This window comes from Xyrauchen texanus, chromosome 30 (genome assembly GCF_025860055.1).
Source record: "Xyrauchen texanus isolate HMW12.3.18 chromosome 30, RBS_HiC_50CHRs, whole genome shotgun sequence".
Classification (NCBI taxonomy): Eukaryota; Metazoa; Chordata; class Actinopteri; order Cypriniformes; family Catostomidae; genus Xyrauchen; species Xyrauchen texanus.
The window spans coordinates 37,099,880-37,126,596 of record NC_068305.1 but is presented as its reverse complement, the minus strand read 5'-3'; the positions used below and the strand labels follow the sequence as shown (position 1 = coordinate 37,126,596).

General features: G+C 37.9%; 1 protein-coding gene across 2 annotated transcripts in view; it reads right to left on the bottom strand.

The window, feature by feature from the left end:
• Positions 1–26,717, bottom strand: part of LOC127623775 (runt-related transcription factor 2-like) — a 57,913-nt gene that overhangs the window by 13,127 nt on the left and 18,069 nt on the right. For both annotated transcript variants that reach the window (XM_052098282.1, XM_052098283.1), the window contains exons 2-4: positions 19,038–19,291; positions 17,428–17,584; positions 13,580–13,684 (exon numbers count right to left, since the gene is read on the bottom strand). In XM_052098282.1, the coding sequence (XP_051954242.1) occupies positions 13,580–13,684; positions 17,428–17,584; positions 19,038–19,291 (516 nt within the window). The remainder of the gene's footprint in view (positions 1–13,579; positions 13,685–17,427; positions 17,585–19,037; positions 19,292–26,717) is intronic.

Here is a 26,717-nt window from a genome sequence, read left to right as displayed (position 1 = left end):
TATTTGATGCTGCTGTACCAACTATGGTTAGAAAATGTTCTGTTGTTTATTTTCCTGTTGGTTAAAAAGAGCTGTGCGACTCGCGGTTCTTTGCCACTGTATAAATCCAGCATTTTGAACGTGACGTCGCCTCCTGAGGGATTATGAGATCATTAAGTGTCCAGTCGATCCACACTTCTGAATCTCACTGGAAATATTAGGCCATCTGGGTATTTCTCACTTACTGCTTCATGTATACTGATACTATAGAGTGCAACAGTCTGTTCTAGAAGTAAAAATCCCATTAATTTTTCATAGACTAATTGATTTTCAACAATGACTTTTCATTTCAAGACAGACCTACCCTGTTGAAGCCATTCGTCTGCATTATTTCAACTTCATTGTTTAAATAGCTTGTTTGATAGTGGAATTCCAAGTAAACAACTACATTTCCCATGGTACAACAGAGAACGGTTCACCAATCAGAGAACCACGGCCATCAAAGCCCACAAAATTTGCCTAGGAGCGACCTGCAGGGAGCTGTACTGGAGACACGTTTAACAAGTTTTGCAAAAATGTACTGTATATAGAGTCATGTTTTCAGTATGAGACCAGGTTGCAGAACTCTTTTATGGAGGAATTTATGAGAAACCTATGCAAAAAATGTATAAGTTGCGGAGCACAGTTGCACACTATTCCATTGGCATACTGTTCTTGGTATACTATATAGTAGTGTTGGGCCTCATTTCAACAAATAGGAGACAAAAGTAGGCCTACATACAGATATAGAGCCTGTCTGCGGCCTATACGAACACTCAAAGCCTGATAACAACAACGGTGCCAAAATCAACTAAAACAGACTACAGATCCCATCAAGACTGGCTCACTTTACACCTATGTGTGAAATTCTGAAGGATCGAACTCTCAACTCCTTTTGGATGAAACGCATGACAGAACGCGCCCCCAACCATGACGACATCGAGAGTATAAAACCCGGAATTTCCTTGTAGGCTTTGCTTCCAGCGACAGTATGTGCCTCGTCTAGATGCAGCCCTGCTGCTTCCAGGTGTAGCCTTGTTGCCCAAGGAAGTAATGTACGTTCCTGAACTTTGGCTGTATGATCTCCATCTCACTGGATGAGCTGAGATTTCTCCGTGTTCCACAGAGCATGCTAACGGATCCAAAGGAGACTGCCGAGCAATCCACGTCTTCACCTTTTGCCTGCTGAATTGAAGAAGCTTTCTCTTCCTTCTTCAACCGAGTTGACTTTGCTGTTTTTTCCGCTGGCCCGGCAATAATTAGCCACCGTACCGCCTGCCGACAGAGCGAGGAAACGGCCTCCCGTCATCATCAGTGCCTTAAGGAACCGAGTCGGAGCCAAATGATGGCCGAACACACATTTGCGTCCTCACGCATCTCAAGTAAGAGGTTTACGTCTGGGCAGAGATAGATTATTATAGTGTGTTTTTCTTGTGTATGAAGGTAAAAATTAGCTTGTACAGTTTACGGACCACCGAGTCTGCTCATTGCTGCTAATAAAAATCAAGGTATTATTTGTAACTTACTGTTACCACAAATTAGATTTTCTTGCAATGTGGTTGAACGAACCACCATTGGACTTTTTGTGCATTTCCGCCATCGTGGGTGAGACTGGCACACTGAGTTTATCCAATAAAGAACCAACGATCACAGCAGATGCATTACAACCCACTCACTGCATCTCTGAGGGATATAATAACTGTTGCCCTCTCTCCCACAATTGATAAAACTGTAAAATATAAATCCTCATTAATATTCTATTGATTTTGATAATTGATAATTATCTTTAATGATTGTTTTATTTTCTCCCCAATTTGGAATGCTCAATTCCCAATGCAGTCAAATACTCGTGGTGGCATAGTGCCTCAATCTGGGTTGCTGTGGATGAATCTCAGTTGCCTCCGCTTCTGCAACTGTCAATCCTTGCATCTTATCACGTGGCTTATTGAGTGCGTTACCACGGAGACCTAGTGCGTGTGGAGGCTTCAAGCTATTCTCCGCGGCATCCATGCACAACTCAACACATGTCCCACCCAGAGCGAGAACCACATTATGGGGACCACGAGGAGGTTACCCCAATGTGACTCTACCAGTAGCCGGACCAACTGTTTGCTTAGGAATTAGCATGTCCTGGATTTTAACTTGCAACTCCAGGTGTGGTAGTCAGCGTCTTTACTTGCTGAGCTACCCAGGCCCCCAACTTTGATGATTGTCGATTTGAATGATCAATAAGCTAATGTAAATTCTAATCAATGTTCTATTCATTTTAATAATTAACAACAATCTTTTATAATAATTAATATTCTATTGAATTTGATAATTGATGGTTATCTTTGATGATTGTTTATTTAAAAGCTAATGCTGATTCTGATTCTAATCAATGTTCTATTGATTTTATTAATGGATAATTATCACAGATAATTGCTAATAACCAAACCCGCTCCTGAACAAATTGCCTGACAGTAGGGAAGTATGGATCTTTGGACGCTAGCGTGTATGTTAGCTTTGTCAAGCTTTGTCATCAATCTGAAAAATCCCAAATACTTGCATTGACAAAATGTTCAAACAGGTGAGACTATTTAAACTCCAACTATCAAAAAGTTTAAAAATGTAAATGTAAACCAATGCACAAGGCCTTTAATCTGCTTTACAATGCTTTCTCTCCTTTCTTTCTTTCTTTTTTTATCTTTCTTTCTTTCTATTAATAATGACTTAAATTTGTATCTGCTCACACAGACTTGGAATACGTTGCACATGGACTACTTTTATGACACTATGGGTGCTATTTTAAGCTTAAAAGTGAGTCACTATTAACTGTTATAGTATGGAAATCAGTGATTCCAACATTCTTTTATCTCCTAAACTCATACGGTTTTGAATGACGAGAGGGTGAGTAATGATGACATAACTTAAATTTTTGTGTGAACTATCCTTTTAAATTAAGGACTTCAGTAAACCTGTGTGTGTTGTATTTTTTCATTAAGGATCCTGAAATGAGTTCTGTGATGAAGGCATGAGGGACATCATCTGTGAGGAAAGGTATTTAAGAGGGCCAGGAAACCAGATGATATCACTGCTGGAGGGAAAGTCCCCAAATTTCCTATCATCCCCCAGCCAGCAGAGTGAGATTTTCGATAGCTAGCACTTCCCTGTCCAATCACAGAGTGGAAGTGCAAACACATTAATTCCAGATGTTTAAATGGCCCAGTGGGATGTGGCTCAGTCTTCAGCTGATGCGATTTTATCTCAGGTTGAGAAGATAAGAGCGTGTATAACTAGAGTGAGGTTATTCTTGTATTCAGGCTTCAATAAATGACAAGGGATTCTGTAAAGCTGATCTAAGAAAAATTTAAAAAATGTAATGAGTGTTAAATAAATTATCTGCTGTTTCCTGGACTATTCTTAGACCAGTGAAGGTCTGTTTTCAAATGCTTCCAATGGGTAAGTAATAGACACAGTAACTAATTAAATGAGGACACAGTCAGTGTGTGAATTAAACACATTTATTAAAATAATTTATAAACATCATTTTCAGGGGTGCAGTCTTTAGGTGCCCCTATCAAAGTTAGCCAGAGACTATTTAGCAGTGACAGGTCACTTCTATTAATACTGAATGGGAGAAATTGGAATGCCCAATGGTCACAACGGTCAATGGATATAGAAAGGAAGGAAAATAACCAATCACCTTTTAGAGACAGACATCACCTGTCAATCAACTCGAGAACGCGCATACTCAAGCTTGAAAAATTAGCTTTTTAGCATAATCTAGGGTAAAGGAGCACAATTTATGATACCACTGTAATCAGATTTTACTGCTGATTTGTAATATGTTCTTTGATCGTAATCTTGGCCAACCGTCTTGGAGATAACGGTCTCTCCCCTTTCAAGTAGATTGGAGCTGCAGTGGCATGCCGCTTGTTTATAGAGAAAAATAGTTCCCCATGAGCGTTCCAAAGATGGCCACCGAGTGAACTGACTTGCTAAAAAGACTTTGATTAAGCGCAACTCTTAAAAACAAACAAACAAACATTTTTTTTATGTAACATTTCTTTGTGTGCATTAGATCAGTTACAGTTAAGTGAATGCTAATAAAATGTAGAAATCACAAGACAGAAAGCACACTTTCAAGCACAACTTTTAAAATAAAATGATTAAACATTGGTGTGTGTCTTGTCATGCATTATTTGTGCTACAGACATGAATGTTTCCTTAAATTGGCTTGGTGACTGCATAGTAATACACTAAAAATCACACAGAATGCTCTAGCAAATGTATACATTAGCAACACCCTGGTAACCACCCACAACACCCTTGCTGCATTATAACCACTCAGAACACCACTCAGAACACCTTATAAACTGTCTAACAAAACCCAGGCAACCATATAGTAACACAACAAAACCACTCAGAACACTTTAGCAACTGTATACATTAACAACACACTGGCAACCATCTACAACACCCTAGCAACCGCATACTCACTAAAAACCACTCAGACACCTTAGCTAATATATGTATACAGTAGAAAAACCCTGGCAACCACCCACAACACCCTACTGAATGCATAGTTATGCACAAAAAACACTAAGAACACCTTAAGTCTCAGGTATATTTCGGTTGACTGTGTCCCATATCAAATTTCGGTTGACCGCGTTGCATTCCTGAGTATACTCCATTGACCCTGAGTGCAGACAGACTCGTTTGATGCATGCATACTACAGCTGCTTTTTGATTCTTTTGCTGATGCTTTTTTAGTGGAGTCAATGGTGGTGTATGCTCCGACAATGCGTACAGACGATGACCGCATCCGCGGGTCGAGAAAATCTGCCGCATGGACTGGCTTATGATGAAATTTACATCATGCATACTGTGCTTGGAGTGATCAGCAACACGGACAACCAAAGTACTGTATACTCAGGCCTTTAGCAACTGTATAACAAAACCCAGGCAACCACCTACAACACCCTAGCAACCACATAGTAACACACTTAAAGCTGAAGTACTGTATGTACTTTCTGTGCCACTATCGCCAATAAATGGAATTACAAAATTACACTTTATTTTCAAAAAAGCTTTCTGAATATGCCACATGTCTGCCGCTGGTCAAACAAAGAGAAAGTCCCGCCCCCACTAACACCACTGGTCGAGTCAATGTAATTGTGCTTGTATAGATGGGTCACCTAAAAGACTTTAATAGTGCTATAGAGACACAGTGCTTACAGTTTTCAAGAAAATGTACATATGAATGGCATACTTATAGGTTTAAAACCAACTCAGAACACCTTAGCAACTGTAAAGCAACACCCTGGCAACCCCGACCAATACCCTAATCCAGGCAAACACCAATCGCATTTTTTTTTCTTCTTCAGAAAATGTAAAAACAAACAAACAAAAAAATCGAATTATTGTGTACAAACATCTGACAAACATATTGAAAAGAGCCAATTACAATACATTCTAAATCACAAACATCACGGAAACATCTGCAGAATGTCAATTTAACATCTGACAGGGAGCGCTGTAGAGACATAATACAGATCAAGTTTTCATCTATCACATAAAACCACACACATCGAAAAGACATCCAGGCGACCATGTGGGCTATCAGGGTCAGGCCGGAAATTATGGAAATTCATCACCACCTGTCATCAACAGGGTTTTTGGAAAAGTCAGAGGAATAAGGAAAGTCGGAATAAACTGGCATAAGTTACAAACATAGAGAGAGAGAGGTAGAAAAGAGAAAAAGCCAGGCTGCTGTGGAGTGCTGCCAGATGCCTGTGTGGTCTGTACATTTCAGCATTTAGGAGACAAACCAAGCGGGGAAGGGGTATGCACACACACACACACACACACACACACACACACACACACACACACACACACACACACACACACACACACACACATGTTGTGTTTCCATGTTTTATGGGGACTTTCCATAGACATAATGGTTTTTATACTGTACAAACTTTATATTCTATCCCCTAAACCTAACCCTACCCCTAAACCTAACTCTCACAGAAAACATTCTGCATTTTTACATTTTCAAAAAACATAATTTAGTATGATTTATAAGCTGTTTTCCTCATGGGGACCGACAAAATGTCCCCACAAGGTCAAAAATTTCGGGTTTTACTATCCTTATGGGGACATTTGGTCCCCACAAAGTGATAAATACACGCTCACACACACACACACACGCACACACACACACACACACACACACACACACACACACACACACACACACACACACACACACACACACAGAGCCATTTTTAAACCGCAGGCACACGTCTTCATCACCTCCACGCAAATATGAAAGCAGTGTGACTCTGAACAGAATGGCATCCGTATTTCTCTGCTTCTAATGATGCAGCACTGATGTATGCACCAACTATCCAAACAAGACACAAACACACTCACAATCCAAGCCCTCGACCTTGTGGTTGCTACCATCACACGCATGCTTCTCTCGCCATGTTCTCTCACAGCTCCAATTGGATCGAGACTACTGCTTCTGTTTTTTGGACTTCTTCTCTCTTGTTTGGGTTGGTTTTATGTGAGCAGTTCCCATTGTAAACTTAACTCGCCCCAAAGTGACGCCTTCGCTAGACGAAACCAACTTTTTTTCTCTGTATTGTAAGGTTAAATAATGTCTATCAATCTTGTGTGGTCTGCTTTGAAAGGAACACTGCACAAATCTGGTGTTTTTTCACTGTAATATCAGCCACTGTTATTGCTAGGACTAAATTATTAGCCACTTTCAACTTGTTGATGTGTGAGATTGTCAAAACAATGTGACTTGCGCATTGGATTTGGGATTTTAGCTTCAAGCAAATCCACTCAGAAGGGGATTTTCAGCAGATTTACTTGTGGTCTTGGTGCAGTTTGAGTGCTGTGATTGAGCTACAGAGACAAAAATGCATAGAGTATTTCCTAAAATGTGTTACAAAGAATGACAGTCTAGCATGGAATCTGTAATTACATATGGACCCCAGTACAGGTATGTTAGTTTAACCAACCCCACCCCAACCATTAGATCAAATGACGCGTAATGAGAGCTATTAGGAGTTAGTGTGTACACAAACACACTGACATGCACACACAAAGACATACAGTACTTGATGGAAACAGCAAACCACTTGGTATTTTAAAGCAGTCATGTCCTGTTAGCATAGTGAAAATTTGAGAGGGATATGATAAAACTCAATATGGATTCACAAATATTATAGCTCAACTTGTAGCGCATTGGTGCGAGAAACAGCAGGGGTTTCGTCAGGGGTTCGATTCTCAGGGAACACACACATAAGGTGCATCCCAAACTGCACATTTCTGCATTTTACATCATTTTGTAGTGTAAGTAGTGCGAGTAGTGTGTTAACACTAAAACTAAAACAAAAAGTAGTGTACTATGAATACTCAGTCATATGGGACACAGCTTTCCTGATAAAATGTTGACCTTGAATGCACTGTAAGTTTGGTTTGTCTACCAAATAATTTAGTTTAGAAGTAGCCATCCTATATATTCATGTTTTATGGTTAGCAAGGCAAGCCACAAGAAGCATTACAATGAATTTACAATGTGGTGTGATAAGTGCCATGCATGAACTTGAGTAGCTTTGCTGTAGTGTAATGGCAGCAAAAACAATATGATACGAGACACCAATATTCAATAAACAGCCAAATTGTGTATGCTGGATTATACTACAGACTTTTTCTAAATCCCTAAGCCAAGACCAAACTGTCTGACTGTAATTCCTCCTAAGGCTTTTAAGCAACATCCACCAAACTTGGCACAGACCTTCAGCCTGTTTTGACTCAGGTTGCTATGTCTTTTCTAACTGATCGGACTTACGTTTTTTCTGTAATAGATGATCAAAAATCCCCAAATTCCTTAGACTTAGATAAATGTTCAAAAGGAACTCCAACTGCCTAACTCTTTTTTTTAAATGTAAACAAACCCAAACAAAGCATTTAGGTCCACATCCACACTAATCAACTCTGTTTGCAGTTTCCTGATGCCATATTTTTTCAAAGTATGAAAAAAACAGTGTATGTATTGAGTATGGAGAGCATTTTCGAAAGTCTTCAAATGTGGATGAAAACCGTAAACATAGGCCTAGTGAAATGAATGCATTTTTAAACAAAAACATATTATTGTGGACATGCACTTTTAAAAATGCTTTGATTTAGCTACATTTCTCCAGACTAGAATGACATTTTCCTCCACCCAAAATGAAGCGTTTAGAAAATGGTCTCCATTACTGAATACTTCCGAAAACGAAAATGTTTTCGTGTGAATGAGGCCTTAAACCCAAAGTATTCTTCGCTAAATTATTCTACGCTAATGCTAGGCATCTGCATACAGGACATGTGATGAAAATATTATCATCAGCAGAGTGCTCGAGCACTGAACATGTGCGGCTCTATTTTTATAACTGGCTGTACTTTGAACGCACATGATGCGTATGCACCTGTAACTATTTGCACTAATAAGTGGGTCCACAAGGTGGCAACACTCCCCATTGAGCAGCTGTTGCCGTCACAAAGGAGCACTAGAAGAAGATGTACAAGATGGAGGTGGAAACAACAACATAGTATGTACACGTCAAGAGAGCTTGTGTGAAGAGTTCAGGAGATAACTGCATTTGTGTATATTGAGTCCGGAGGTCTATAAATACATCTTTATTGGTCTAAACTCCTGAAGAGAAATAGTCCAGTGTCTCATAATGTAGTGGTGGTGGTGTAGTGGCTAAAAAGCACAGGGCTGTTAATCAGAAGGTTGCTGGTTTGAACCCCACGGCCACCACCATTGTGCCCTTGAGCAAGGCACTTAACTCCAGGTTGCTCTGGGGGGATTGTCCCTGTAATAATTGCAATGTAAGTTGCTTTTGATAAAAGCGTCTGCCAAATGCATAAATGTAAATGTCATAGCATTTGTTGTGCACATATGCCAATCACCTGTGTATGCATGCGCAGCTAAATGAAGTATACAGTACTTTGAAAGGCTGAGAGTTTGACTGGATGCAGATGCTAAGTGTTCACATCGAAACTGTGTGCTTTGGGCTTAAATCTATCTTTAACCTCTACATTTGTTTTTTTTTAAGTAGTTTAAACTTTCAGACAAGGCTTTTCTAAGCCAAACTCAACATGCTTTACCTCTCTATTTATTATTAATTATCTATATTTACAATTCTTTATACTTATACTAAAATATATATGTGGTTGTAAACGCATAGTAAATGGAACAGTAGCCTATCAGCAACAACTGACTTGTACATTAGACATACTGTATGCACAATTTAGTTTTTCCCATACTAGCATTAACTTTATAAAAACCCTTTCCATAATTCCATTCAAGTGTTGTATCAGCAGGCATGCACTGTTATGATACAATAACAAGAAAAAACAGGAGCATAGGCCTATTGAATATTTCTGTCTGTGAAAACAACACACATGCGAGCCAATCAAGAAGCAAACTCATTTACTGATCTGAGGGACATCTGTCACGGCAAAATACTCAACGCTCTCGTTGTTTTACGCACTGTCGTGCCTCTATTGATTCACAGCTCTGGGCTATGCACAGCTCTCTTCAGGCAGAATTCATATGGGACCCATCAAGATCTATTAAATACACAAACACATTAATTTATTTCCTGGATATTAGAATGAGGCCAGGGTGGCAGGCAAGAAAAAACATGACCCAAATGAACACTTTGAACCACCCGTATGTGGCATAATGAGAGCAGGATATTTGGACTGAAATAATAATCATTTTATGTATGAAAACATGTTCTAGTGCTTTCAGTGATTTTTAAAACTATAATTTTGGACATACGAGACACTCTATCAGCTGTTTGTCAGAAATTTTTTAGAGATTGTCTGAACGTGTGCACTGGCCCTCTTCCCTAATAACCTGCTCATTAACACCAATTTTAGGTTTAATGAGGCAGAATTGTAAATCAGGCATTTTCCAATATAATCAGTGCAGAGTAAGAAATGTTGAATTGTTAAGAGGGCACGCATGACTTGCATTATAATGATAATGATAACAACAAAGGCACAGACATTGGCATGTGCTCACAGCACAGGTGAGTTTTGACCAGAATAGTTATGGATGAAATATCAATGTCTTAGATTTAACATCTTTTTCTAGACTCATTATTTGATTGGACAACCAAAAATTTATATTTTTACATAAAAATCTATTTTAAATGAAAAATTACAATATTTATGGTTGATAATAACAGCATTATAATGTCTGAAACAAACATATATCATTGCTTTACTGCATACTGTTTATTAAAACATTCATCAAACATACTGCATACTGTTTCATATACACTGTATATTAAAATAGTAAGCAGTATACAGTATATACTTTGCAGTATGTAGTAAGCAGGACATTAGTATTCTATTCCAAACTCTATGCCACTTTGAAGTGTCTAAAACATATGATTATTTTTTAAATACAACAGTTTAACAAAGAAGTATATTAATATTAAATAACTTATATTTCAGACAAAAACTGGTCAATTAGTTTGTGCATTTCATCTACGCCAGTGAAAATAATTACAAAAGAATCAAAAGCATCAAGCAAAGCTCTGCAGGTTTCAAACAAGTGGTGTTTCATTCATAAACAAATCAGTGGTTTTGAACAAATCAAGTCACCGTTCACTTGTCCTACCTACTGGAGTAATTATGCAATCTCCATAAAGGGTCACTCAACGAACCAGTGAATAAACGTAAAAATGTAAAACCTACAATTTGGTGAAAGCAATAAACATGGAGAAGAGTAATACAAATAGTGCAGTGTTCGAGTGATGGTGGACTGTATATCAGCACTCTTGGAATGCAGCTCGTCCAATCAGATTGGAGGACTGGAACTAACTGTTGTATAATGTTGAGTATGTAACAACCAGTACACTAGTATTCCATTATGAACTTATTTCTTATTTTATAACTTGTAAGTTCCTTCGACACATCTAAAAGCTTTGCAATGTAAAATCCTTAGGTGGCATTCTTATTTGAAATCTGACAGTGTACTTCAGCCACAGAAAAGAAACAGCCAAGGCAGGAGCTTTCCAATATAAAATCATCACTAAATTAAAAGCACTATGTAAATGACCGGCAGTATTCTGAAACTTTCATCTGTTATTACACACAATAGCATGGCCTGCAAGCCTTTCAAAACTTCACTTATAGATAAGGCAGAAGTAGAGGAAGTCTTCAACATCAAAGACAAGGCCTGCAGTTGCTAGAGGCCATTGTAATACAATGAAGAATCTAGACCATATACAGCCATTGTGTCTAAGGGCCTTTAAATACTAGTAACATATGTGTTCATTGAGAATGAACTGAAAGTAAAAGAGCGGGAGAAAGAGACAGAGAAAGAGAGAGGGAGAAATGTTGTTAGGGATGTGATGGCTTGAATTCTTTGCCAAGACGAAAGTATATATTTTTTTCATAATAAAGTGAAACAGCTGCTTGCCAGACCAGTTGGCACTGACAGATGTAGTAGTTTTTCCCCCCGCTATGTTTTATAAGAGCCATTAAAACAAGCTGATGCAGCACAATGGTACTATGGCGGAGCCTCTGTGCAGACTATCCTGACCAGACAGACAGCTTGTTAAGATAAACAGTGAAAAACCATCTGGCTACCAATAGCAACTTAGAAAAGTGTGAAAACTTTAACGTCAACATGAAAACAAAAGTGACCCTATTTATAGAACTTAATGCATGTCCCTGATCTTATCATGATGGTGTAAGTTTCATGTGAACGTTGTGGGGTGATGGGGAAACATAGAACGTGGGACAATCTACAACTCTCTTTTAATTTACACCTGTATTGAACAGCCTTTATAGGCTTTTCAGCTAAATGTAAAAGCACAAAACATTACACATCAAAAATATGCCTTCATAATATAATATAGATGATCTTTGCCTTTATATGTGTTTGTGTGTATGTATATATGTGTGTGTGTAGTGTGTGTGTGTGTGTGTATATATATATATATATATATATATATATATATATATATATATATATATATATACATATATACATACACACACACACACACACACACACACACACACACACACACACACACACACACACACACACAGTATTTGCCCCATCCTGAATTGTTCTGTTTTTGTGTGTAAAAAATTCAAACCAAATCTAACATAAATCAAAGGCAATCTGAGTAAACAAAAAATACAGTTTTTAAATTATAATGTTTTTATTGAAGCAAAAAAGTTATCCAATACTAAATGGGCACGTGTCAAAAAGTTTTTGCCCCCTTAGTTCCTAAATCCCCAAATCTATGAAACTGCATTCATAATAGGGTTCAGCTGGACTAGACACACTCAGTCCTGATTATTGCCAGACCTGTTCAATCAAATCAACACGTAAATGGAACTTTTTCAGCAGCATGAAGTTGGCTAAAAGGTCTCACCCAATAGCACATTATGCCAAGGTTGCAAGAAAATCCAGAAATAATGAGGAAAAAGGTGATTGAAATACATCAGTCTGGGAAGGATTATAAATCTATTTCAAAGGCTCTGGGACTTCAAAGAACCACAGTCACAGTCATTATCTCCAAATGGAGAAAACTTGGCACAGTAGTGAACCTTCCCAGAAGTGGCCGACCTTCCAAAATTCCTCCAAGAGCACAGTGACAACTCATCCAGGAAGTCACAAAAAAGCCAAGGACAACATCGAAGGAACTGCAGACCTCTCTCGCATCAATAAAGCCACTGTTCATGACTCCACTGTCAGAAAGACACTGGCCAAAACTGGCATCCATGGAAGAACATTAAGGCTTGTCTGAATTTTGCCAAAACACACCTTGATGATCCTCAAAACATTTGGGAGAATGTTCTGTGGACTGATGAGTCAAAAGTGGAACTGTTTGGAAGACGGGTGTCCCGTTACATCTGGTGCTAATCAAACACAGAATTCCACAAAAGAACATCATAATTTTGGTCAAGCATGGTGGTGGTAGTGTGGGGATGCTTTGCTGCTTCAGGGCGACTTGCTGAATTGATGGAAACATGAATTCTGCTCTCTACCAGAAAATCTTAAAAGAGAACGTCCGGTCATCAGTCTGTGAGTTGAAGCTCAAGCGCAACTGGATTATGCAGCAAGACAAATATCCAAAATGAAAGTTTTGGAGTGGCCTAGTCAAAGTCCTGACTTGAACCCGATTGAGATGCTGTGGCAGGACCTTAAACGGGCAGTTCATGCTCGAAAACCATCCGATGTGGCTGAACTAAAGCAGTTCTGCAAATAATAATGGCCAAAATTCCACCACAGTGTTGTGAAAGACTGATCTCCATAAAGATCTCCATAAAGGTGGCACAACCAGCTATTAAGTTTAAGGGGGCAGTTAGTTTTTCACATGGGTGATATAGGTGTTGGATAACTATTTTGCTTCAATAAAAAATATAAAAAATATATATATATGATAGTGGCCTGAAAGAGTGTTGAATGTGATGACATGACTCATGGATGTGGTTAGTCACAGCATTATGTAATATAAGGTGTACTCACTCCTGGGTTCTCGGGGCCCGTCCACCGTGACCTTAATGGCTCTGTGGTAAGTGGCCACTTGCGGTGGGTTTGTGAATACTGTAATGGTCAGGGTGAAGCTCTTCCCTGTGCAAACACACAAATGTTTAAGGGTTTTACTTACTGTTAAGGCAACTGCAATGCTCAGACAAGACTCCATAAGCTCCTTATTTTGAGGGATATTTATAGATTTAATCAATTAGAAATCAGCAGTAGACACATGAATACAGCATAAACTTCCTGCATTTTTTATTTTAGTTATTTATTTATTTTTTAACTGTACATAAGGGTAGTAAACTTAATATACATTTGGGAATTTTACATGTTCTGCAGTGTGACATGCTGTACTCCACCTTAAACTTTTTTAAACAGCTTTAATTCTTTACAAATCTTTTATATGGAGCTTTTATGGCCCCATATAAATTTATAGGGCTGCATGGAATAGTTATACTTTTAAACATTAATTTGAAACATTGGAGAACCTTTTAAAATAAACAAGAGAAGGCAAAAGGGTGGTTAAAAATGGTGAAAAACTTAAAGGTGAAGTGTATAATTTCTGCGCCTCTAGTGGTACCAAACGGAATTGCACAAATAAGTAAGTGTTCATTTGTGGGAAATGGAATAAAAGTAATTGTTGTTTTACTGCCTCCAGTGCCGATACTCTATGTATAACAAGCCACGTTAAAATCATTTTGTATAAATGTAGGTACAGTAAGGTGATTTTATGAGACCAGGTTGGTTTATGGACATGTTGTGTGTCAACTGCCCATAAAGAGGACCGTAGGCTGCTTGGAATTTTAAGCACAGAATTGTACCACGCTACAGTGTGGTATCGACAAAATTGACCTTCATCCGACATATCATTTCCCTAAGAAAAGTTCCAGTCAATTTGTGCTCTCCGGTGGTTTAAAACAAGGGAACAAGGGATTAACATGACGCTCCACTGGTTCTTACTCATGAATGCCCCTGGTTTGCTGAGGAGACAGGAAGTAGTGGGCGAAATGCTTTGGCAATGCTGGGAAACAGCTGGCAAGACACATGGAACCTCAGCACCACAAATCTGCTGACACTGATTTCATAAAACTCTCCATCATAAAATATTGAAATAGCACCAAATTGCTCTGATCATGTAAAATAAATTGAACATATTGGTAATACAATATATGGCATATCTTCTTTCCCTTCAGTGGCTGATTTAGGCATGGACGACGTGGTCAGGGCTGACATGCGGGGGCGACAAACGCAGGTGGCACGAACCCAATCCAAACCCCCAGCCCCCACCCCCCACCCCCAGTAAATTGGGCATCTCCCCCCAAAACATTTTGTTAGTGTGTAGGGTGCTGAAGGGGGGTTCGCCCAGGGCACCATAAAAGCTAGAAACGGAACTGGTTCCCTTAGAGTCTTTGGAAAATCAAATAAATCTCAAGTGTCAAAAATCATGAAGCTTTAAGAATCTAATATTTAGAAGAACTGAAAGAACCTTGTTGTTTGATCTTTGTAAGGAGTGTGCAAGCTTTAAACAATACAAGACTTTTGTGGTCTTGATTTGTGTAATTTCTTTCAATCCTAAAATACTTTATCCTTTCTCAGTTTAATATGCAGAGACAACATTTATTTATTCATAGGTTGATTCCCCCAAAATGTTTAAAAACTTTGTGCCACTTCCAAAAGATTTATTTTCGTTCGAGCATCCAGACCAGCCCAACAAACAACATTAGCCCAACCAATGTGTGAGTCTGGGACGTGGTCTACCTGGACTCATAGAATCACATTAATGCAGAATTAAATTATTTTGACGTGGCTGTTGCACATTTCCTGCCAGTTTCCTGGTGAAATGAACACTAGTGGCACTACAACAACAATGACTTTTATCACTTTAACACAAATCACGATTAAAACGTTTATCTAGACTTGGAGTTTATCAGTTGGTTCTCAATTATACGGATTGGTACGCATTTGTATCACGGTTCATCTGATTTTGAAGTCTAGCGACACATCTGAAGTATCTGGTTTAGCAGCATCAAATACACAGGCAGAGTCACAACCTCCGCTAATGGACCTGTATGGCTCTGTAGATGGAGACGGTTCAATGGATAGACAAGTGCAAGGCAAAGAAGGTACATTTTTACTCGCGGAGTAAAGCTCTATGAGAATCAGTGGTTCTCCGATGTGGTTGGTTTTGAAAGGTTGAGAACCATTGCTATAGTGTATGACTTGTAAGGCAATACATTTGAACATTTGCATTACTTAATCAACAACATTTACAAGTTTGTTTGAATGCAATACAATGCAAAGGAATGTGGTATGAGTCATGAAGAACACACGAGTCGACACGCGAGTTGAAAGTGTGACAGAAGCACCACAAAATGATGTGATCGCGTTTTTCATCTTACAATTGCTATTATGACACTATCGGTTATACTTAGGTTAAAGGTTCGTTAAAGGTTCGGTTTTGTTGATTTAAAACCTCATCTGTCTGGGAGAAAATGTTACTTGCATTCAGCATCACACAGTGTCACTTCAGAACTGGACAATCTGTGTTGCAAAAGTGTTGCCACAGTCTCGTAATTTTCATGAGATCAGGCTGGGCATGGTTATCTGTTTGTCCAACCAATGGAAGACAGGGGGAGTGTTCGGGAAACCTGTTTGTAATTATTTTTGCAGTTCGAATGACGACGATGATGGTGCAGAATTACACACTTCACCTTTGATAAAAATGATCTGGGCTATAGGCAAAATTCAAGTGTTTTAAACAACCTTCATAACTGAACAAAAATTATATAACACACATATGACTGTTAGGTGTGCAAGTTACCGTCAATCGTATGAGAAACCTTAGTACAGAACGCACATAGACCTGTAATTTAATGAGTGCGTTCTTACCGGCAGTGTGGTGATGTGGTTTCAATATGGTGATGGCTCGTAACTGATAGCTGAGTACACAGACTGTCTATAATTATTCTAAGAATGTCATGTGTCCCTGTATGACCGCATGCATGTTACAAAATCTCCCTGGAAGATTCCTCCACTTCACATTGTGCAAGGTAAACATTAAATGATTAAGCCTAATAGAAGAAAATAATTGGCTAACAATACAAACTCTCTCAATAAATTAAGAAGCTAAGCTCGTGTAAACAGAAGTCAGCTCATACAATTTTAAAGGGTCGTGAAAATACCAGTCAAATGTTTGGACACACTTGACTGAAACGATTTTCATGATCTTGCAAACCTGTTGATCTCACGCTTAAATGCTTGAAATTCGTTTTGAAGACAAATAGAAATCGTGACTATGAATACATTTCTTTACATAACTTACATTTTAATTTATTCATGCCATATATCATTGGTTTATTTATTTTTAAATGGATGAGTTGGACAGAAATAATCAAGGAAAATCAGCCAAAAACTGTCCAGCAAACATGGGAACTTCTTTTAATTCTGTTTATAGTAAAACGCATTCCAGGATGCAACTCATGAACTTGGTTGACATTTTTGATCACTACAAAATGAACAATCTGCTATCTGTGTTATTTCATAGTTTTAATGACTTTGTTATTATTTTAAAATGTGAAAAATAATAATAATAAAGAATGAGTAGGTGTAATCAAACTTTTCATTGGTAGTATGCAGTTAAATGCAAACATGTAATTGGCGTCAGCTGAGAAAAAATGACTCCTTTTCGATTCTCCGCAGTCAGCACAAACACAATGTTGATAAATGAGAAATAGCCAAAAAACTCCTCAACCAACTTGGTTCTGAATACACATCCTTGTGGAATGTGCATTATAAGGGTTTTCAAAAATCCAACAATCATGAAAAGGTGAACGAACCTCTGCCACTTCGGCCCACAAAGCGCAGGTCATTGAAGCGGGCCACCTGGTTCTTCATGACACCTGAGGCATTCCTGAGCTCAGCTGAATAGTTCTCATCATTCCCAGCCATCACTGTGACCACTGTCCCATCAGGAACCTCTCCGAGGGCCACAACCTACATAAAAAATACAATGACCACAGAATTGTTGCATTTCAAATAAATGTTTCATTACAAACTGTGTAGGAGCACAAATGTAAGACATTCTGTTCAACAGCTTGATTAGACAGGTGAAGTCTATCTAAAAAATTACATTTCTCAATATGCACATTTATGCACATTTAACATGTAAAAATAAAATAGTAATACGAATATATATAGAATAAAATGCTAAACAAAATAAATATTTAACAGTGACATGATTGATGCTGTCTAAGTAGGTGTTTGTGGGAGTGCCTAGAAAAAAAAAATTCGTTCTGAAATAAATCTACCATAATAAACCATGAGATGGACAATCCATGCAAGTTTTCCAGAATTCTATTATTGTACATCCTATTTTGGCTCTACTGGCTGTTTATGCTGTGTGTTTGTCTGTCATCATCATTACGTATATTTGTCTTAAGTTTGTAACATTAAATTTGGGTTACATTAAATTTCCGAAAGTATAGTTGAAATATAAGTCACCTTGTGTTGCACCAAAGGGTACATTTGCATATGTTCTCTCAATTCTGGCTCTTTCATCATTACCGGCTTATTTGCCAATTACCTAGTTAAACACACCTGCACAGGCCTGACCAAAAACACATGAGCCAAGAGTCTGCCACAGGCCAGTTACACATCAAACAGTGAATAATGTCAGAACAATTTAATAATTTCTTATGAAAAAGTGGTTATTATTGTGATATTAAAAGGAAAGGTCTGTTCACACACACTATTACTACAGTTTTAAGGAAATGATTGATTTCATTGACTCGGGGAAGCTATATAATTCTGAAATCATGAATATGCAAATAACAAAGTCAGCAAAATTGACTAAAATTAATAAAATTACCCTTTTCGTTTAAAAATTAAATTAATGCTGACATGTTCCTAGAGAGAATACAAATAATGGTTCTCTAGCAAATGCTATACTTTATATTTAAATAACACATTGTTTAAATGTTTTGGTGAATTATATACTTATTAATATAGTTTAAATGTTTTATAAATTATCCTGTTGAATTAGTGTTTAATCATTTTGTTATTAATCAAGTGCATTACAGTTTTAAAGCTGAAAAAAATCGACTTGCAGAATTCTCATATTTTCCACTTTATAAAGTAATACTGACACAAAATCTAACATAAAACAATAACACGTTATATGTAGCTGTTCTATAATATTATGTATATATTATAGTATAGTGTCCATGTTACTCCTATGACATGTCAGTCTAATATATGAGTCTACTGTAATGAAAAGAGGAGCTATCTGTTGCTATGAAAAGCCCCAGGAAATTATTAAATTACTATACCTTAGTATTAGGCCACAATGTAACATTAACACGAATGAAAAGTTTAACAAGTGGGTTTTTGCGCGATTTCATACAAGCTTTTCCAAACAACCTCCGAAAGTGTAAAAACAAGTCCGTACCTTATAAGCAACTGGTAGGGTTTTATTACATCTCCAATGAGAAGGCAGAACCGAGCAGAGAAAGTTTGGACTGTCGGTTCGAACCAGTTCGGCGGGGTGGTCGGCGATGATCTCGGCCATGGAGCGGTTCTCTTGCGCACGGAGTCTTGGCACCACCGCGCCATCCTGCTGCTGCTGCTGCTGTCCCGCGCTGGAGTTCACATCGTTCATCTTCACCGATACCGGCGGACTGAACCTCCGTCCGGCGCTGGGATCTACGGGAATGCGCATCACAACAGTCTAATTTAGCCAAAGAGAGTTAAGACGAGCCAGACAGCCCTAAAGACAAAAGTCTCTCCTCTTCTGCGAGTCCCTCTCCGTACGCGCAACGCTGCCAGTCTGCGATGAGATTCGGAAGTGCTGCGGATTACACACACGCAACCAGACTTCAATTGGCGCTTTGTGCGCAGTCGTCATTAACGTTTTCCTGTATCAAAATAATTAATTCACCGTCACGACAAGAATTTGTATGGTTTGGTTAGCTTTCCAAAAATGTAATGAGATTGCGTGGATCTAATCATAACAGATTAGACCGATGTCTCGGAAATAATTCGGAAAACCTTTAATGCCACAAGTGGGACTGGAGCGCACTGGTGCGCAGTCGCTTTCAGTCTGGAGAAAATTGTGAACAGTCAAGACAGTGGGATTTTATAACATTTGAATAACATATATCATATTAACATTGATAATAAGAAATAAATAAAACGTCATGTTTATTTGATATTTTGTCTCTGGTATAGATCAGTGCTGTCCTTTTAAATTGGGCTACTCTTTGAAAAGCGCATGCATCACAAGATGAAAAGAGCTCAGGAGGCAAAATGCTTCCAATGTGGTTGGTCTTTGAAGATAGAGATTTCTTTTTTGTGGTTCATATAGTTCCAGCTTCATGCAGTCATTACACTGATGCCACTTGGTCACATCATAAAAACTCATCTAGTCATTCTGAACATTTATCTCCATATAACTATGGTTATTTTTATTATTAAGTCTCAGGTTTGATTGAAAACGGGGGAAAATGTCTCTGTCAGTTTCAGACCACTTGGATTTTCCAATAGCTGAATAGATTAAATTACTGAAAACACAATATCATTTTTATGTTGTGCCTCAGATAAGTCACGATAAGGACTTTATTGAATTAGTCTAGACATTTTTTGTTCTGTGCATAATGGCAATGATATATTCATACACAGAAATTAAAGCCATTAATGTGATTATTAGGAGAAATTCACAGCAATGAATTGTGATGAACATGTTGTGGATTTAGGATACAGGAAATCAGATTCCTGCAAAATAAGGCAGAGAGTGTTGTTTTTACTTTAGGGTTAGACCTAATAATGATTACAATAATTTTCAATGATAACAATGCAAAATATTGTGTAATAGACAGACCTTTTAATGTTTTTTTCTTGGTGCGTGAGCATGTATCGGAATCCGTATGTTAATTTCAACACATAATCGTAAATACTCGAATGGGCCTTTAAGGGTGAGTTCACCCAAAAAGGAAAATTCTCTATCATTTACTCACCCTTATGCCATCCCAGATGTGTATGACTTTTTTATCTGCTGAACCCAAATTAAGATTTTTAGAAGAAATTCTCAGCTCTTTTGGTCCATACAAAGTGAATGGGTGCCAAAATAATCCAAGTAATACATAAGTCTCAAGTGGTTAAATCAGTATCTTCAGAAGCATTAGGTGTGTGTAAGTAACAGATCACATTTCATTTTCTTTTTGTGTTTTTGGGGATTCACATTCTTCAATCATACCACCCCCTACTGGGCAGGGTGAAGAATTTCTAGCAAAAAAGGACATAAATGTTGATTTGTTTCTCACCCACATCTATCATATCACTTCTGAAGATATTGATTAAAACACTGGAGTCATATGGATTACTTTTATGATGACTTTATGTCCTTTTTGGAGCATAAAAATGTTGGCACCCATTCACTTGCATTGTATTGCACTACAGAGCTGAAATAATCTTCGAAAAATCATAATTTGTGTTCTGCAGAAGAAAGAAATTCATACACATCTGGGATAGCATGAGGGTGTGTAAATGATGAGATCATGTTTATTTTTGGGTCCCTTTAACGGCAAAAATATTCCCCACCCCAGCTTTAAAGTCAACAAAAAAGTGTTTGAACATCTTCACCGTTATTACCCAGGAAAGAAATATACAGTTCATTGAACCCACATTGACCTTATGTGAGAACTTGCTCCAATAGTGGGGCATGTTGTCACATAGGGTTACTTGTCACAATGGAACCTGCCATTATTACAATGGCACAGGATTCATGTGATACACTTTTAACATATACACATTTGATTAATCTACTCCATAAAATGCAGAATGAATAGGCAACAATTTTAACACACTTTGGACAAAATTTCTCTGAACAGTGTACTGCTTTCCATGTTCTGGCACTGAAAGTAAAATACTTATGGTCTAATGAGCATGAAAACATTATGGATTGCTGTAAAAGTGCATGGACTCTCTCACTAATACTGTAGATGGCAATCTCTCCCTCTGACTTGACATGCTAGCGATGAACCAAAGTCATAAGTGTTTCAGTATGTTTCACACGTTTAAAAAATATCCAAATAAAAGGTACATCATTTTGATGGGAATGCATGCATAACCAGTAAAAAAAATGAGGTATGAATAAGGCATCTAATTATTCTTGGCAGAACTGTGTGAGAGAAAGCATAAACCAGAGGACGTCAAACCAGCGACAGCTGTCAATCAGAATTCTGTCAGACGTTTCTGTCTTTACCCCATTGTATATCATGTAAACAGTTATCTCTTAGCAAAACAGTATGACCTTTAGGTAAGTATACTGCCAGTGAAAATGTAGACAAACCTACTCATTCTAAATCACTATATATATATATATATATATATATATATATATATATATATATATATATATATATATATATGTATATTAGAATAATAGTAAGGTAATCAAAACTATGAAATAACACAAATGGGAGTAAATTGTAAACCGGCATTTGGTTTTTGTTCACTGAAAATGTATGAAATGAAACAATTTAAAGATGGAGCTACATTGAGAGACCCATATCTTTGGGATTTAACCATATAGGGCCTTAAAAATTATGATACAAAAAAATGAGTTTGTTTTGAACCAGAATGCAAAAGGATATTAAGATATCTTTAATACTTCTGGAGTTATAGGGACCCCATCCTTGGAAAAATGACTCAAAAAACCCCCCACACACACTTTTTTTTGGCGTCCATGGGCATATAGTGCAACAAGGGAGGTTGAGCTCAACTGATTTTAGTTATGGGCCTTCCCACCTCTTTTTAAAAATAAAATAATGAAGCTGCCACTTTTCTACGTTTTTTTTTTTACCTGTATAAACTATAGTTTTGCTCCAAAATCATAGGTGAAAATTGTAATTTTGAGCCCCCACTACAAAATTGTGAATTATTCAATAAACAATGTCCCATGGGATTTCATATTTTCACTGTGATCATCATTTATGCATTTCCTTCACCAGTAAAATGATCAAAAACTAAAATATGTAAATTTTTTGTTTTGTCAAGAAATTCATATGTATTTACAATTTATATTTGCCTAAAACTAATTTTAAGATTTAAACACAAGCCTTAAGATCAAAAGGTTAAGATAATGAGAAACTAATTCATTCAAGAGTTTCCAAATGTGAGATTTTTGGTATAAATAGGCCTGCTTCTCATACAAGATACTATCAGTTAGTTGGCATGAAAAAATGAACAGTCAAACAAAATCAACGGCAAAACTTACTACATCCAAAAGTGATGATTATGGACTGATAGCTTGTTTGGAACACAGATTTATAACTTACAGATTTGAAACAAGCAAATCCCCTCTTTCTTTCCATATGAAGCTTCAAAATGGGGCAAATATCTGATATTTACTGTAAGAAAGTCTTGCTGGGTGGCATGAGTGGGTGGTAGTGGCCTTTCGGGCACAATGTGTGTGTGTCTTGTATGTGGGAGGGATATAAAAAGTTTCAGGAAGCACTGACATGCATCTGGCACATCGTTAAGAGCTAAAAAAATGTAGCTTGAGTTATACAAGTCACGATTGAATTGCACTCCCTCTCTGTTTCCCTGAGCAGCAAAAATATGTTCAAGATTGGCCGTCATTAATAAAGATCCATTTCCAATTTATAAAAAAATTATAAATCAGAGTAGCTGCAATGAAAGTCACAAAGGTATTAAACAAATCCAAGCGAAAATTACTCTGTGTATTATTGAAACAGTAATGGATTTCAGGTTTGTCTGATTATTGCTCTTTCAATCACTGATTTGTTTAATAAATCTTGATGGAAAAGGAGATGATTTACATTTTTCTTTTGGAGACAGTCCTGATAATAATTCCTCACAGATGGACACCATACAGTCTTCACGCGTGTAGTCAATCAGACACACGAGCAAATCGTGGCTATCAATAAAACAATGCGACTGTATACATGTCCAAACAGAGAGGCATGTTAAATCATACAGTACAGACAGAAAGATATCAAAGAGCATTTGTCACATCTGAATTCACTTTGCCATACAGTATGGCCACCATCTGCCAGCAATATCGGCACACAGCAAACGCACGCAATTTAACGTCGCTCACTGTAAGTCCTCGAGAGCAGGACTCTGCCCACTTCTTTTTGGGCGTCTCGTTTGATCTCCTAATGAGCCAAGAGGAGTCCACACAGCTGGCTATGATGTGCTACAAAGATGAGGGGTTAGAAGCCATCCACCGCGCAAGAACCTGGGATGACTGCGTGCTATTCTGAGCTTTTTGTCTCCAGACACTCGAGCTGGATCAGACCCAGCTCAAACATTGATGATGTGATAAGCCGAATGTAACAGAACCTTAAACTACTGATGGCATGACACGCTGAACTTGTAACGGAGTTGACAGCGTAATCCAGTGCAGCTAGCTCATCAAACGGGCATTTGGGTTAAGTCTACTGAAAGAGGTCCTGTCAGGCCGATTTCAACACAACCAGACAGGTAGTCATGCAAAAATCTGCCGACAACACTTTTCCCCCTTGATGGTGATCCATGTTGTATTATAAGTGATGATACAGGACAAAGAACCCATTGTTGACTGTTAATGTAAACATGAAAAGACACTGAGCTCCAGGGCTTTAATGATATCCAAATGACTCCAATTCAGATTCATAAAGCCTTGGGATTATGTAACGTGCTACATGAGTGTTTTTCAATGCATTTTTTTCTCGTCCCGCATTCTTTCGTCGGTTGAGAGGAAAAGTACAGCCACTTAAGTCCCTGGATCAGGGCTTCATTTCATAGTGGTGCATTTTTGAGACACTTAATTATGGCTTTATATGTGGGGAGCAATTTGATGGGGCTACGGAGGCTTCCAATTTTAAATGATTACTTTCCATCCTTGGCAGGCTTCTGGAGAGAGAGCAAGAGGGATGGTGATGATTCGTATACAGAATCAGAATTCATACCCCTTACCTCACCAGGAAGACCTCCTTTCAACCCCTTGACTTAATCGGGAGACCATAATTGCTGATTTGTCATTGACTGGTTAGTGACATCATTACTGCAGACCTTGAGGACTTTAAGGCCAGAGTTGCCAGAAAGACATACTGTACTATTTGCTTTACCAGAGAAAATTTCCCCCATATTATGGTCATATAGTCTATGGCAAAATGGGAGAAAATGAGAAAGGGTGGGGTGATTTCATTTGAAGGTAAATATCCAGGGAGCTGTGTTATTGGAAGCTACTTTGTAACTACTTCCCAATCTGCAAGCTTACAACATTAAGGCTATTAAAAGAAGAATATATTTTTTTCATATGCTCTTTACTAAATTAAAGATGGTTTTACAGTTCCCATAGTTTAACCATTATACAGTTTTTGTAGTTAAACCACAATAGCAAATAAATACACAAATAATAAAATAAATACCACGGTGAATACAATAGGCTACTATTATAATATAAAATAATGCAATAAAATAATGACGCTGCCACCTTTCTAAGATAATGTTTTTGACCTGTAGTTTTGCTCCAACTTATAGGCGAAAATGGTCATTTTGTCCCCCCTCTACAAAATAACAGATTCCTCAGTAAATTATAATTATGGTTATCTTTCCTTTGAAAAAGCATGAACAAAATACATTTTATTAATAAAAAAATTTATTCCATCAATTAAAAAAATGCCATTCAAAAAGTGTTTCTCCAACATTTACTAATAAATGAAAGTCCTGCTATTGGCTTGTGTATTGAACCCATTTACCAGCAGCGGTACCCATGCAAAGTTTCCATAAATTTCTGTTCTGACCAGTCGTTAGAGGACTTTTAAAGATTTGCATGTCTAAAGCTATGTAGATATAAAAACATATGTTGATGTTTTATGTGTCATTGTCTGTCCAAATGTACAAAAATGTACGTTTACAACATTAGGTACGAATCACTATGAATATGAAGGAGATCACCCTGAAATATCATGAAAGCGAGGACTCTCTGTGTGTAGAGTGGTTTTGGATGAGTGCTGCGTTCTTTATGGCAGTTCAGTATGGAAAGTGGGTGGGGGGGGGGGGCTGTGGTGGTATTGGTAGTGGTCATGTGGGGTGGGGGGGGGGTGGGTGGCTACGAAGACAATTTCCTTTTTGCTCTCATTGGCATGACTGTCTGCCGCCTCTAGCCTTCATGGAGGTCCTTAATTGAGATCACTTGTACATAAAAACAGGAACAGAATAGGAACTTCTGCGGCTTGTGAAGGGGGAAAACGGCTGGTAATATGTGACAAGGGCTCCAATTAAATATCCGATGAGGGCTCCCATTAAATATCCATTTCACAGTGAAGTCAGTTATATACAGTAGATGGAGGGTCATTGGAACTTTTTTGTTATGGCGCTGGCTAGGATTTTCATCATCTTCTGTGACTCCAAGAACATGTGTGCCTGATAGTGTATAAGAGTATACAATCCCTAACATTTTCAGTTGTGTATAATGTATGTAATTATGCCTTCGGGTGGCGTAACACTGATATTTTGATGAGCTAACCAATAAAATATTCTAATATGCCCCCTGAACTGAAATGGTCTGAACCTTAACCTTTTTTACACCTGGTTTTAAGATGCATCTCAGGTATTCCGATCACATGTGGTCAGGCGAGACACATCGCTGTTTACTCTTGGTCACTCAAATGCATCTCCTGTTATCACTGGTGTTCAGATTTCAAGGGCAGGGTCTCTGGTGGGTATTTACCCTTGGTCACTACATGCATTTGTACTGATCGGATTGCTATCTGATTGACATGGCCACATCAGTTTGACTCGGCCAAACGGATATAAATCCGATCTTCAATTCCAGCACTTTATACAAATAAAACAGAGATCGTTTCTGTGATTATGCTAATGCCAGACAGTAAATTTGAAAGATGTGATTATTATCTGATTCCAAGTGACTTGCGAATATTTTCCCGCTCAGAACTTGTCGTATGTGAAATGCGTCATGCGCGTCAGCTGCGCGTTCAGTTTATGTTTCATCAGTAATTTGCATCAAATAAATGAGGAAAAAGATCTGTCTCCCCTACAATGTTTTTTAGTTTCTTAATTTGCTATTTATTTAGCATTTTTCTTTTGTTGACATATAGCA